We start from the raw sequence: 15,917 nt of genomic DNA on the forward strand, positions 1-15,917 counted from the left end.
GGGGGTCATCCAGACAATTTCATGTTTTCTATGAAAGCACATCATTGTATATACAGTATACAAAAAAAAAAACATTTGGGTGTCACTTAGAATTGTCCTTAATTTTGAAAGAGAAGCACTGATTTTTAACCTCACGGTTGTTCTCAAGCTTTTTACACCAAGTACCACTTCAAAAAGTACTTGACTCTCCAAGTACCGCCATGATAACAACATTAAAATACAGTCTCGTAGGCCGAGGTGTTCATTGAAGAGGTTTTATTCCTAAAAGGTATATTTAATATGATTGTAAGCCACTACAACTTTATGCACAGTTTAAACATTAACGCTGTGTGAAATATAGGAAGGATGGGGGGACGGGGGGGGGGGGACTTAAATGATGACTTAATTAAAAATGTGAAATAATTAAACTAAAAATAATTTTAAAAAATACCTAAATAGAAAACAAACAATTTTAAAAGATTAAATGTAAATGTATTATACTTGCTGTAAAACTTAAATACAACTGAACTGTAATTAACAAATAAACTAGAATTTAAAAAATATATGTACATACCCACACCACACTTTGAAAATCCTTGGTCTAGACTTCATTTCTGATTAATTGAATGTTAACTTCATTTAAAAAAAAAAAAAAAACTTTATTTAATAAGGCGCAACAATTTCAGTTGGAGGCAAACTCATTCTTTTACCCAAGTTTATTCACCTTTCGATTTGGTGTGATCAACATTGACTGAAGTAGCAAACATGCAACGGGACAGAATGCTTATTGAAAATTACAATGAAGTTGTATCTTAAGAGAAACCGTTAGTGATGACGTCTATCGTGATTATGAATATTTAAGAACATAATTATTTTATAAACAAACAGTAAATGCTGTGTTGTGTGTGTGTTATTGTATACAAATGCTAAACATTCAATATTTGCACCATGACTGCTACAGCAGTTAAAATAAAAACATGGTGTGTGACAAAAAATGGATCCAGCTGCATAGTTGTTATGGCTGAATAAAGTACACCACTAATTGCCTTCATGATAACTAGAGTTACACTGTAAATACACTCGATCTGGTTGATTATTAAAAAGTGGGTCGTCAGCGTCCTCTAATGGACAAATTGGTAAGTGCAACGTACACACTTGCGCACCATCATGATGCTCTTGCAAGGGGGTCCTTGATTTACGACGTTGTCCCGTTCCGAGGGTGGGGATGTAACACAAATGTATACGTTTATGAGCCTTTTTCTTTGGTCTTTTTGACCTTTTTTTCGACACTCATTCCATGACGTCAGATGTCACCTCAACTCACACAAAAACTGCCTGGTAAGCAGAAACATCTTGGCCAACAGCAAAAAGCACATTTTGCCTTGATTTGAGCTATTTAATCATGATTAGATCGCAGTTTTTGTAGTGTACCGACTGACAGTAAGTTCAGCAAGCAAGGATTAACTCTGTTAACTGTTCATTTGGCTTTTTTCTTAGCTTTTTTGCTGCATTTTCTACCATTCTGATTGCAAAAGGTGAATGGCCATGCATCATGAAAAATAAGTATGGTGGTAACTGAGCATGCCTTCCTGTGCCACGTGACCACATATTCCTACCCCGTTGCGTTTACGGGTTCGTAACTCCAAAACGTCGAATGTCAGGACCGTCGTAAACCGAGGACTCCCTGCATTTAGTTCCCTTGATCACATTGCCTCTGGGAAATAACACAAACCGTCCGGCTCTGCAAGCAACATGAGTCACACGCCTCGATAAAAGCAGATGGCCACTTGTTATCGTCAGAGGGCAGGCTAATTTAATAATGGCCTCGGGGAAGTAGTTCTCAACGGGTTTGGAAGTAAACAGAAGCATGTCGACGTCAAATACAGACCGCAGAGCTCTTTGCATTTGCACCTAGTAAACTAGAAACCAACTGCAAATACTGTACAGTCAAACCTCCAAAGTCAAACCGCCCAGAAAGTGGTAGTTTGGATTTTAACCACAGTTTATGGGGAAAATGTGTCACAGAGGTCAAACAAATCCACCATCGTGTGCGACATACATTAAGCAAAACGATGGCTAATAATTCACATAACTATGACCAGAGTAGAACCCCAACAAACCACAAATCTGATTTTACCGCCTATTACTCTACACTGTGTGACTGTTAGGTGTGTTCAAATGGAGTCGGTTTACTTTGTTTTAATATGCAGAAGTTAACTTCAACTTATAAAAACAAGCTTGTGTTTAGCTTCAGGGGTTTCACTGTAAAAATCAATAACCAGTTATGTTATGAAGAATGAATATGGTATTTGTGTTCATTATTTGAATATGTTAGATGAGTTGTTGAGACTAACACAGCCTGACAGGCGCCACATCTGCCTTATTTCACCATTCTAATAATTCCATACCGTTAGAATCTTAAAGGGGACATATTATGCAAAATTGACTTTTTAATGGCTTTTATCCAAATAGTTGGAATAGTAGTCTGATCAAGTCTTAAATTAAGCAACTAACTAAATCTTTTGCTGTTTGCCTATTTCAGAAAATATGTTCTTCAGCCAGCCCCACTGTTATGTAACGGTTTGCTGGTCTGCCCATACTCCACATACACACAGTGTAGTGTATGAAGTGCTGCCTCCATGAGTTAAAAATGCTTTTATTGTGTTTATGGGCGCTTGCTGTTTTGTCACTGTCTGGGATCTGCTTTCATAATGCCACTGAAAACCCGCACACTTGCCAGCGAGTGCATACACTTGCTGGTGAGATGAGGACAGCCAGCCTGCCGAGTAACACGGTAGAAGTGACGGCTGGCCAACAGCCGGAATGTACACACTCGCTGGCGAGAACCAAACCTTTGTAATGCTTACACTACCAGGTAAGATGACGAGAGCAAGCCCACCGTGCCACACAGAAGAAGAGACTGTCAAACATTGCTGGAACGCGTACACTCGCCGGCGAGATCCAGACAAGAAATAGGGTGAAAAGTGTGCTATAATTGTTAATCCTTGATTTATTTGTAGGAAATGGGGCATTTGTATGAAAGTACTGTATGTCACAGACATGTTATTAAGATCTGGGAACTGTTTTCAATTGTTGGGGGAAAAAAAACATAATTTGTCTCCTTTAATGCACGGTCACCCACAAAATCGATTACCTTTTCTTCTCTTATGGCGACAATTTGACATGAAAGCCTCAGATGGGAGAGAGAAAGATCACCATACCACAGATTTCATTTTACGTACAAATATTAAGACATTAGTTACATGACTTGCACTGTGTCGAAGACTGGCACGACGAGAAATCATCCAATGACGGCACAGACATTCTTTGACTTGCACAACCAAGCAAACACTGTAAACCAGGGGTTCTCAAACTTTTTGGGTCCTGGGATCCCTTACCATTTCCTACAAATAAATCAAGGATTAACAATTTTTAGAAATGCTTTTAAGGACCCACTCAGAATCCAAATGCCAATTAAACCTTACTACCACGTGCATCCCTAAATATTTATTTATTTATTTAACATTTCAACCTAAATATTCATGACCTGTTTAATTGAAAGGGTTTTAAACCATAATTTATTGAATTTAATTCAATATTTGTCCATCGTAGCTAGTTGACAAGCATTACTTACACTAACAACAAGGCTGCGAACAAAGAGGAGCTTGTTTACAAAACCGTAGTCAGTGTGGCCAACTTAACAACTCGATCGCTATATTTATCGACTGTTCCACCCTCGACTATTTTTCCAAAAAGTGACTGGTAAGTTTAATTTCCACTAAGAAACAGACAACATAAACTGAATCATTTTCACACTGATGCCATGCCATGCCATGCTCAGGTATGCACTTTTTTTTTTGAAAAATGTTCCAACATAATTTCTCGAAAATTATCTTTAGAGAACCCCAAGTTAGAGCTTGTGGTTGTCCCAGGGATCCGGGGACCCCAGCTTGAGAACCACTGCTCTAAACAACAAAGACTAGGATGGAGACAAATCTCTCATTTGATGGGCGAGTCGAGGATCTCCTGGTAATCCTGCCGGACGGCCCTGCTCACCCGGTACAGCTTGAGCCCGGTGAGGGTGAAAACGCTGATCATGATGACCAGGGCGCCCACCACGTCGTACACTGACGGGATCATCCTCAGCACGATGAGCTGCAGGAACATGGCCACCACGATCTCCAGGTGCTGCACGGTGCTCACTAAGGCCGCGTGGAACCTGTTGAGGGCGTAGTAGACGCCCAGGAACGCCACCGTGGAGCAGATGCAGATCCCGATCAGATAGCCCCAAGTCTCGCCGTCCAGGGGAATAATGGGCTCCTGCATGATGAACATGGTGGACGCGCCCCACACCGTGCCCGTCCAGCCAAAGGTGAAGAGTGCCGTCCACATGCTCACACGCTCCTTGATAGCTCTGTAGACGATCATGGAGAGGGCGGCGGTCAGGCCGGCCATCACGGTCATTGTGTAGCCGAAAGCCTCCTTCCAAAAGCCAAGCCTGGACTTCTCCTCGCCCGCCACATTGGGCACCATGACCAGGCAGAGGCCAAACACGCTGCCCACCACCGTGACCACGTCCATGTACACCAGACGCTCGTCCAGCAACAGGAATGCCAGCATTGCGCTGAAGACGGTAGTGGAGGCACGCCACATGATGGTGCCGTTGCTGGGCGGCACGATAGCGAAGGAGGTGTAGGCGCACGTGATGGAGATGACGTTGCACACGCCGTAGAAGAAGAGACGCAGTCGGTATCCTTTGGGTCCGAAGGGCGCCTCGTGGTGGTAGAAGACCACCAGGATGGAGAGCACTTGGATGACAGAGCGGATGAAGAGCAACTCCAGGGAAGGCACCTTAGAGCGATCCGCCGCCAGGCGGGTGATCAAGGCCACGCAACCGTGAGCGACCGCTGCCCCGAAAAGGGCCATCCAGGTCACCCTGGAGGCCAGCACGTTGGCCTCGCCGAAGCTGGCCAGCTGGCCGCCCACCCCCTTGTCCCGTGGAGTACTGGGCGGCTTGGCCTGGGTCTCCATGCTTCCAAAGAAAGTCCTTCCGCTTTTGCTCTCAGACACCAGCCTCTTCCCCGCGTTTGCTTCGGTGAACGCGCCAAAGTCTTCAAAGGAGGGGGCATCGTCGTAGCCCTCGTCCCCCGGCTGGGGGAAGTGGGTGGCGTACTTCACCGTCACCGCGTTCGGGTGAATCTTGACCCGCTTTTTGGAGCCGTACGGCAGCGAAGTTGATGACAAGTCCATCTTTCTTCAAGTATCCAAACCTAAACCTGAAGAGATGCAGTGGGAGATCATTAGAATGTACAGTAGCGTGACCTCCCGCATATTTGCAGTTCACCTAACCTGTGCTCCATTATTCGCTGAAAACTCACCTTTTTCATTAGTTTGTGCTCTGTCCAAAGAACAAACAAGTTTTAGAAAAAAAAAAAAAAAAAACGTCCTTTGCCGCCATCTTGTGGCATCTATGGGCATTTGCCCAAACATTTTTGGGTGGGCACATCTAAATAACACACGAATACTACAGTAAGTACGTACAGTAATTACTCTTTCTAAAACTGTTTTTTTTTTTTTTGCTTTTGGGGGGGGACTGGAACAGCTAAATAGCATTTTAATTCATCTCAATTGCAGTGATATGGAGTGGACCTGTTTTATAATTAAATTTTTGGCACTATTGAAATGTAATGGTACAGTATATGTTTTAACTGGGCGGCACGGTGGCCGACTGGTTAGAGCATCAGCCTCACAGTTCTGAGGACCCGGGTTCAATCCCCGGCCCCGCCTGTGTGGAGTTTGCATGTTCTCCCCGTGCCTGCGTGGGTTTTCTCCGGGCACTCCGGTTTCCTCCCACTTCCCAAAAACATGCATTAATTGGAGACTCTAAATTGCCCGTAGGTGTGACTGTGAGTGCGAATGGTTGTTTGTTCCTATGTGCCCTGCGATTGGCTGGCAACCAGTTCAGGGTGTACCCCGCCTCCTGCCCGTTGACAGCTGGGATAGGCTCCAGCACGCCCGCGACCCTAGTGAGGAGAAGCAGCTCAGAAAATGGATGGATGGATGGGAAACATTGATTTGATAAACGAGTAAATGAGGTTACAGGTTTGGTCACAGAGTGAATCACACTCGTAAATCAAGGTGCCAGTCATTCATGATTATGGCTTGACCGAACAAGATGAGTCAAGAGCCATATTTGCATAATTCTTTGCTTGTGATCTTTTCGTGCAACTGCGCCCACACACCAAAAAATAGAACAGCTGCTGACATACTTTAAAAAACAAATTATGTAAAGCGCATGTGTCAAACTCAACCAGATCCACCTTGCCATCAATTTTTGTGGCCCACTCATGCAAATCAAGTGTGTCTACTTCATTTTTTTCTACTGAATGGATTTGTTCTTTTCCTTTTGGAAGAAATTATGTACAAAATAATTGTTTCTTCACTTCATACAAACATTACAATCATCCCCCCCCCCCCCCCCCCCCCACGCCTCCGCCAACCACCAAATCCCTTTCAAACATAAATTTAACAAAGGTGTTTATATTTGGTTGTCACTATTTTCCAAGACTTCTGATTTCAAACTAGACTTCAAACTAATAATAATATATATGATAACAAAATGTATGGGCTTTTGTGTATATATAATATTATGATGCGGTGATGATGTAATTATATAATTTTGGGTCATAACTGCCTTCTGGGGGTTATCATAACTGCAATGTGGGTCGTGATGAATTTGTTTTACGTATGTCAACAAAGACATTCATGCTCAGTTTTAATTACAGCTATCCCTCACAATTTGCAAGGGATAGAAACGAGCCGTGCCCAGAATAGCAAAAGAATGCGAGTAACTGACACCATAATGTTTATATTTGCCTATATTAATCGTTTAAACTTGAAATATACCATAAACTATGATCCCAAAACAGTTTAATATCATTTGAAACACATTTTACAACATTAAACTGAAAAATAAATGACTTGAAGATGACATAATTTAGAAAATGTTTACTAGAAGTGCATGTGTACACATATGCAGCGAAGACTCTTGGTAACTGCCACTAACAACCCAGGCTAAACTTGGCTCCTCTCCAACCCTGAGTACGAAGCTTGTCTTCCAGTCGAGATGTGTCACTTTCACTTTGTGAAATTTCGGGAACTTGTGCTTGAGACTTTTTCGTGTATTTTGTTATGATCGGCATGTACACCTAATTTCCTGTCAATTGGCAAAAGTAGTTTCAGGGGCTGATTTTATTTCTATCTTGCCAGGAACCTTTTTTTTTTTTCTTTTCAAATGACTATCCCTCCAAATAATCACTAAAGTTTGCCATGATCCGCCCACAATAATAAATGAACACCTCTCTGATTGGCTCAATGAAAATGAAAATTGAACTTTTCATTGTGTAAATGTAGATTTTTATTTGACTTTAGCAAAGCGGTCATTATATTGTGGTGTGTCGTAGACAGTATATGCCATGCAGCCTCACATAAGCGAGTGCTGTGAGACTGATTCAGTGTGATGGGGGTTGACATTACATAACAGGAGCACACACACATACACAACACGAATGTGGGCCAATTTATAGCATGGAAACACTATCAAATAAAAAGGTTGAAAGGGTAAAAAGCTAATGAGAGCCCCCTTCCCCTTTATTTTTTTCATTATGACATTATCATTAATAATCCTTCTATGTTCATTTTAGAGCATCAAGACCACTAGGGGGCAGGCACATGCCATTAGTCTGTCTCCTATAGAGTACAGTTCAGCTCGAGCTTTATTAAAACACACGTTGACATTTATTGATCCCTCATAATGATCACAATAAAAGCAATTTTCGTTCTTTTTGTGAAGGAAATGCACAATGCAATGGTTAAAATGTCAGCTCAGTTGGTCTACAATTGTAACAAAAAGGATGCACTGCTTTCTAAGAGGAGTCGGGAGGCAATTGAAAAGACAATTTCCACGCACAATTGCCATCTTAATTGTTAAGGCCTTCATTTTTAGGAGGGAGGGGCGGAAACAAAAACAAAGAATGCCTTACCTTGTATTTCTTAGACCGCTCCGGGTGTCATAAAAGATTTGGCGATATTTCTTCCCACAGCCATTTCTCCATCTTCAGCCCCTCCGACGAATGGAGTGGAGCGCGCGGCTGAGAGGGGAGGAGGAGCGGGGTGGGGGGGGTTGGGGGTCGTCGCTGGGTGCGCGCTTTCGGCGCTCCTCTTCCTCCGAAACGTGGCGCTCTTCAGGGATGATGATGAGGATGAAGCTGAGTCTGCTGCTGGTGATGCTGTTGAGGATGGAGGAGGGGGTGGCATAGGGGCGCGCCCGGAGGGAGGGGGGTGGTCCCTCCTCTTCCTCTTCCTGTGGCGTGCCACATGGGCCACCTTGACAGAGTTCTTTGGGCTTTTTGATGACAAAAAAACATGACGTAGTTGCCTGATTAGTGGAGAATTCCATCCATCCATTATCTGGACTGCTTATCCTTTGGTTAATCAATGATCATGGTGGCCTTACTCAACTGCAGCTGGGGGAGGCCTTCATTTAAATCAAAAACAAAAAAAACAAGCTTACACATATATTGAACTTTATGTCAAAGTGCATGCAGTTGCAGAAAACGGGGCAGATCGCATTAGCACTGCAGAACATAATGCTGCTGTTTTGGTTAGCAAGGGCACAGTCTACCAGAAAGTTAATCTCGATGAAAGACGCCATCTTAATACTGCGCCGGAACTTGTTTACAACACGTGATAAGACTCCATCTGATAATCAAAGAGGCTGTTTACGTGCCTCGGTAGGCGCTGCTGTTTTGGTTATCAACAGAATCCAAATTGACTAAGCCATTAACAATTTGAAGGAAACATATTGGGATTCCCCCCCACAATTGAAAACAGTTGTCTTAAAATCATTTATGCGAGTTAAGTTTTCGCCTTTTTTGAGATAAGATTTTAAAATCTATATTGCGTTTTAGGCCTGCACACAGCCACCGTAAACAGTCCCAGGAGCTCATCCTCAACTGCCTCACTATTTCTTTAATGTGGCGTCACGTCTTGAAGTGATTGAGATAATCCTCGCTTGACTCCTCTCATTAGAAACAATTAAAACGAATCTAATGGGATCAGATTTAGGTTGAGGGGTGAAGTCACCTCAACGGGCCACTTTAATTATTACCGTCATAAAGGAAATGCATTGAGAAAGTCAGTGATTCATCAGCATGAAAGCGGGGGTGAAAATATTTAGCAGAGGATATTGACGGGCTGACGTGTGTCGACTGCTCCCGTGATGAAATGCTGACCATAAATTCATAGACGGGGGAGGTTGAAAGCGCTAAAATTTGATAAGGCAGTTTATGCCAGGGGCCAATGCAACTCGGAGCTCTGTGTGTAATAAATGTCATAGCGTCTGTCATGGGCTGCCATTGTTGCCTCTGTGGAGCTGAATAACCAACAAGGACGCCATGTTTGTTGCAATTAACTGGGTCAACACTCACACTTAACTGTCAGTAAAACAACAGGAAGTCATTTGTGGGGGAATTGCAAATAGAAAAAAACATCTGGGTAATTGCTGCCAAAAATCATTGCCTTTACCAATAGTTTAAATAAGGGCTACACGACAAACTTTGATCCTTAGACACTTTCATATCATTTTAAACTCCTATTCCAATATCAGCCTTCAAAATAAATGGCTTACTGGATTTTGAAAAAATGCATGTATCCATGTGGCAAAGACTCTCCAAAACTCCACAAACAACCCAGGCTAAACTTAGCTCCTCCTCAACCCACAAAGCTTGTCTCTCAGTCGAGATGTATGTATCACGTTAACATGCTTCCTTGACACCACTTAATTTTAGTGTACTACTTTTCTATTTAGACAGGGCTTTGTTTCAGAAAGAGCACAAAAACATGGGTGAATTCGTGAATAGTAAACAAATCTAACATAATATGATTATTAGTAAGCCAAGTTCCTTCACACCAAAGTCATCCAAGTATGCCTTTAAGTTAAAAGCATGAAGTTGTCCTACTAAATATTTTACTAAGAATAAAAGATGTGGATGTAGCAAGTCCATTTTTTGAAGAGATTTTGGTGCACACTGGATTTTTATATTTGTTTTATTATTATTTTTATTTAGTTCATATTATTTAATTTACTGAACTATTTATTTTACTAATTTAATATTTCTTTGCATTATTATACTCTTATATTTATAAAAATGGCATACAATGTTTATGTATTTTATTTTTATTTATTATATTAAAGAGCTTGATTAGGTGCGAGGTTTAGTATCTATTTTTAATTTACGTAATATCGATGTATCATTTATTTAATTATATTCTTTAAATGCTATACATTATTTATTTGAATTTAGAGTAATTTTTGCACTGATTAAGAGAGGTGACCCAATACATTTGTCCATTCTGTATTAAAATAATTTTGATTTACTTATATTTATTAACCATTTATATAATAATTTAATGTTTTATAATCAGGTCATTTATTTCTACATGCATCTGTCATTTTTTTAATTATACTGATTTAATTTTTTGTTTGTATTTTCACAACTGCATTTTGCATTCTATTTTTATGTATTTATTAATATTGTAAAAATATTTTTTTAAAGCATTTTCTAAATACCCTAACCCCACTTAAAAAAAGAAAGGAAGATTACATTCTAATCTAAAATGCCACAAAATTATGTCTCATAGGCAAATTAAGTGAGGAGCATCGAAATGTAATTAGCACAAAGTGAAGCAGTTCGAGCTCAGGTAATTAGTTTGATCTACAGTCAACTGATAGGCGGGCAAGTCGCGATATAATAAAAAGATATGAGGACACAAGGACACTATGAACGCTCATACTATCTGCACACTTCATTTTTGGGAAAAATATCGTAAATTAAGTTGCACAAAGAATAAAAGATTTAGTACAGTTCATGTTAGAAGATGACTGAAAGTTGTTATTACAGAGAACACAATGCTAGTTTTGGACGAACGTCAGATATCGATCATCCCCTTAGACTTGACACTTTGAATCATACATGCAGGGAGAAGTCAGCATTTTCTAAATGGGGGCTTTTTAAATATGCATGAAGGGAGGAGGATTCCAGAAATCCTCCTGTGAAGATTTCTTTCATGTTTATATTTATATCATGCCATGAAAGCGCCAAAAAAATAATAATTATAATCTTTAAAACTGGACTCTGGAGCTAATATTTGCATACAAATGGCAAATTAAGGGAGTAAGGGAGTGTTAAACAGATTAGAGAGTGATCAAATAATTTAAGTTTTGTGACTTTTTTTTTTAAAATGTAAGTTGCAATCATTGTAGCAGATAATATATAAATTTTGCGCCATTATCAGCCCATTAGAGCAGCGTAGCCCGAGAATAATTCAGAATTGCTGGAGCCGGCGGTGTTCATTTCCTTTTCTTCTTTCTGCCGAAAATTGAATACAATCTGTTCTGTGACGCTGGTCCAACTACTTCAAAAACACATTTTGTCACACAGGAAATCATGTGAAGTGAATTCATTTGAGCAGTGCTGCCATACTTGCAGAAGCAGAGCCCTGAGAGTGGAATAAGAGCAAGCTCTTATGTGTAGTGCATGTACCACTTGTGATACGCGAAACAATCACTGAATTAAATGTTCAAACTGTGCTTAATGTTATTGTTTTAATATTTGTTTTAAATCCAGTACCAGTACAGTATATTTGTAACCTACTACGCTGTTGTATTTTAACGTTGGTCATTATGGTGGTGCATGGAGAGCATAAGTAGTAGTATAAGAATTTATTGAAGTTATTACTTGGTGTAAAATGTTTGAGAACAAGCGCCCTAGACCAATAAACACATTGTAACCGTTAGGTATATAGCTAGGGCTAATCTGTGCATCCAACAAAACTCAATGCAGCTTTGCTTACCTTTTGGCGCTGACATGATCGCAGGAGCATCACACCTGTGGTGGATGTAGCTGTTTCTGCGCAATAGGGCCTCTGTATGATTTGAGTCAGTGTAGTCTGGCCGTCGCTTGAAAGTGACTCAGGTTCTTACCCCAGCCTAGCTGATCATGTCAAGGGTGGACAACCTTGGTAGGGAGATGGTTATCAATTCAAGTATCCGGATTGTGACATTACAATTTGTCAAAATTCTGAAAGGCACCCTCAGTCACATTTTCAGAAATACAGACAACAGAAGATTTACTTGGTTGTTTCATTTCACACTTGATGGTTGGGCAGGCACTCCAGAAAGTCAACTATTTGCATACAAGCCATTAAACAGTCAATTTTCCATAACGTCAGCTTTAAGTAACATTTTAACATTCCTAACATGTATAATGTAAGCAACTACAAAATAAAAGAAAAATAAAGTAAAACTACTCACCCTTTTAAGACTTACCATCACAATAGTTGCTGGACTAAATATGTTGTGTAGTATATAAGTGTCTTTACGTGAGCAACTGCTTGGTAAAATAAATGAACATTTTAAATTGCTATTTAATGAATTGTATTGATTACACTGTACTGCTTTCCATTTCCAGTTCTATGGTTATACTTTTTGTTTTTTTTCCCCAATCACGGCTACCTTTCTACGGTGGCATCACAAAAAAAAAAAAAAAAGTCTCTGTGCAAAGGGAAAAGAAAAAGAGAAAAAAAAATATCAGATCAGATTTTAATTTAAGGCCACATCACCGTGCCCTACCGCTGACAATCATAATCGGGAAATTGGGCTTTTAGTGTCAATAGTAAAATTGGGAATAACACTTTGTACACTCTGAAATCCCACATTGAATTATTGCATGTCTCTCTCTCTCTCTCTCTCTCTCTCTCTCTCTCCATATATATATATATATATATATATATATATATATATATATATTTTTTTTTTTTTTTTAATTAACCCATTACTCAACTCCAGCATGAAGGAATTTCAATATGACATTTCAATATGACAATATGACAAGAAAAGTGTGTCACAGACATGTTAGTAAGATACCAAGGAATTTTTTTAAATTGAGAAAAAAAAAAATGCATATGTCTCCTCTAAATTCAAATCCTATAATTTACGAAATTGGATGGAGTTTCCAAGAGTCCAATACCTCAATCAAGTGAGAGACGTAGGAACCCACCACCTGACCACCAGCCCCACGACAGGAGGCACTCATCCCAACCACACAAAGTTCAAGGTAGCCCACAATTTTTACTGACTGACCACCTCTCCCGATGGCCATTATCGCCGCCTACTGTTTTGTTACCAGATGGAGCCGGACAACATTGGGACACAACGCAAATCCATGCATCTCCTATGTGGGTGTGTGTGCGAGTTTGTGTTTGCACTTGTCTTTCTACCTTCATGTGGCGCAACCAGATGGAACACATAACAGGGAGCAAGTAAGAGGAGGGGTTGGGGGGCGGGGGGGTGACGGATGGTCGAAAACGGTACATTCCAGTGGATGTGATTAGTTACTACATACGGAAAACGAGGAAGGCTGAGCAGCCGAATTCAGCCAATCAATAGTCCAGCACTCTTGCTCTTATTGATTAGCTGTAAAGCGTGTGCACTTCCTGGCGAACACGCAGAGAAATGGGGGGAAAAAATAAATAAAAGACTTGTGGTCACATATAGTGATTTTTGAATTAAATTAAACTCTTCAACCCTTTACAGGACACTCACTAAAATGGTTGGGAATTTTGTATTGCAACCCAAGACAGCTATTGTAAAGTAAGTAAAGCAGTGTAAAAAAATTGCTTTAATGTATTTAAAGATGTACTTTATTATTGTAATTAAAGTGATATTGTTGGACGAGACATGAACTTGCACGGTCCTATTTTATAGTTTTGTTTATTTGAGGGGCGGCACGGTGGACGACTGGTTAGAGCATCTGCCTCACAGTTCTGAGGACCGGGGTTCAATCCCCAGCCCCGCCTGTGTGGAGTTTGCATGTTCTCCCCGTGCCTGCGTGGGTTTTCTCCGGGCACTCCGGTTTCCTCCCACATCCCAAAAACATGCATGGAAGGTTAATTGAAGACTCTAAATTGCCCGTAGGTGTGAATGTGAGTGCGAATGGTTGTTTGTTTCTATGTGCCCTGCGATTGGCTGGCAACCAGTTCAGGGTGTACCCCGCCTCCTGCCCGATGATAGCTGGGATGGGCTCCAGCGCTCCCGCCACCCTTGTGAGGATAAGCGGCTCAGATAATGGATGGATGTTTATTTGAGGGAGTTGCTCGGTAGTTTGCACTTGAATATAGTTTTTTTTTCCAGTGAATACTCACTCTTACTCAAATAATTATTTGGAGGACTATAATTTTACTTTTACTTGAACAAACTGTACTTGAGTACAATTTTGAGTTGCTCTACCCACCTCTGGCGGGTGCGTTTGGTGATTTGTCCCTGCACCACATGCAATAGACACAGCATAATGTATAAACTGCTGCCCACAAGAGTTAAAATACTTTGGTTGTCTTTACGGGTGTTCGTTATTTTTCCTCTAACTCTGTTCTCCTGGTGTGTGTCATTATGGATGACTGCACGGACTCACTGATGAAGTGGCGAAGCAAAGTGCTTGTGTCTGCCTCAGCTCCTCTTTGTATTACAACCTGAGTACAGCTGAACCGCTTGTTTTTTTATTTATTTTCTGTTTAAAGGGGCATGCAGACAGAGGCACACGGCCGTCAACAGGGGCGGCCTTGCACACAGTACAATAACCTAAAATGCGACATCTGGGATACTGTGTGACAAGCGACATAGCAGCCCTGTACATTTTTTAGTAATCAGATCAAAGGGCTTTATTTTGTTTTGGCATCTTTTTGTTTGCAGATGACATTATGTTCTGTTTTCCGCAGAGCTTTTTGTGTTTGTGTGGTGTGACGAAAGAGGTGAGAGGAAGATAGAGAGGGAAGGCGACGTTGATGGCTGAGGCCAAGTGACGGATGAGTCACGCCGAGCGATGATGACGTGTGTGTCGATAGTTTAGTTAAGTGCAGCCTATCGTAACTGAAGCGTTATCTACCCAATAAAAGCATTGAATATGGCCATTACTCAATTTTTTTATGTATATTTTTCATGTACAGAGGTGGAAAGAGTACTCAAAGTACAGATATAGCTGTGCCTAGAGCTTCCGAGATACTGCACTTAATTAAGAGAAATAGCATTTTGTGTAACATCTAGTGTTTTCATTGTAAAATAAAACTACCACGGCAAAATGAAACCTTTAGTGGAAACTATATGACAAAATGTATCAATTATGCCCCCAAAAAATAAATTAAAAGGATTGTGGCTAAATACATCATCCTTTTTGAGAGAAAAGGCTAATTTCCTGGAGCAATGCAGCATTTTCATAGCAGAATGCAGTATATACACAGCAAGATAAATACAGCATTTTCTGGCGCAATCCACCATTTTCATGGTACATTAAAGCTAAATCATTGCAAAAGATAATATTTGCAATGGTAAAGGGGTAACATAAAAAAAATATGCCAAAATAATGTGTTTTCTGGTGAAATAATGCATTTTAAAGCAAAACAAAATGCTGTAAAATTCAAAGCAAAATGCTAATTTGGGGTATTTTCAAGATAAAACTGAATTATTTAAAAGGTAAAATCTTGTATTTATGACAAAGTAATAGATTGTTATGGCTAAACAAACCTGTCGGGGAAAGCAAAATATTTTGTATGGAAACATAGCATTTTCAAGGCAAACCACAGCATTTGCAAGGAAATACAATGTATTTGGTGGCATAATAGAGCATTTTTAGAGTAAGAAAACATACTCAAGACAAAATAAAGCGCTAATGGCGAAATACAGCATTTACAAAGCTAACGTGGCAAAATTGAGCAGGTTTAATTCAATGTGACACATCCTTGACTTTTGTATGATTTCTCATTATTCGGTGCACAAAATTTTTTTTTCTTTTCTTTTCTTTTTTTTTTTTCTTTTTTGTATTCTGCAA

The 15,917-nt window shown here is 40.3% G+C and overlaps 1 protein-coding gene across 1 annotated transcript; it reads right to left on the reverse strand.

Moving 5' to 3' along the window:
• Positions 1-237: 237 nt before the first annotated feature.
• On the reverse strand, positions 238-8,192 carry slc35g2b (solute carrier family 35 member G2b). The gene is made up of 2 exons (XM_061666345.1): positions 8,022-8,192; positions 238-5,255 (listed from the first exon to the last, which is right to left on the reverse strand). Exon 2 carries the CDS (start codon positions 5,227-5,229, stop codon positions 3,979-3,981), a length of 1,251 nt encoding a protein of 416 aa, XP_061522329.1. The 5' UTR covers positions 5,230-5,255; positions 8,022-8,192; the 3' UTR covers positions 238-3,978.
• Positions 8,193-15,917: the final 7,725 nt, after the last annotated feature.

The sequence above is a fragment of the Phycodurus eques genome, chromosome 21 (assembly GCF_024500275.1).
Source record: "Phycodurus eques isolate BA_2022a chromosome 21, UOR_Pequ_1.1, whole genome shotgun sequence".
Classification (NCBI taxonomy): Eukaryota; Metazoa; Chordata; class Actinopteri; order Syngnathiformes; family Syngnathidae; genus Phycodurus; species Phycodurus eques.

Excerpts from the sequence above, each read along its gene's own strand:
- slc35g2b (XM_061666345.1), bottom strand. The coding sequence starts at position 5,229 with ATGGACTTGTCATCAACTTCGCTGCCGTACGGCTCCAAAAAGCGGGTC.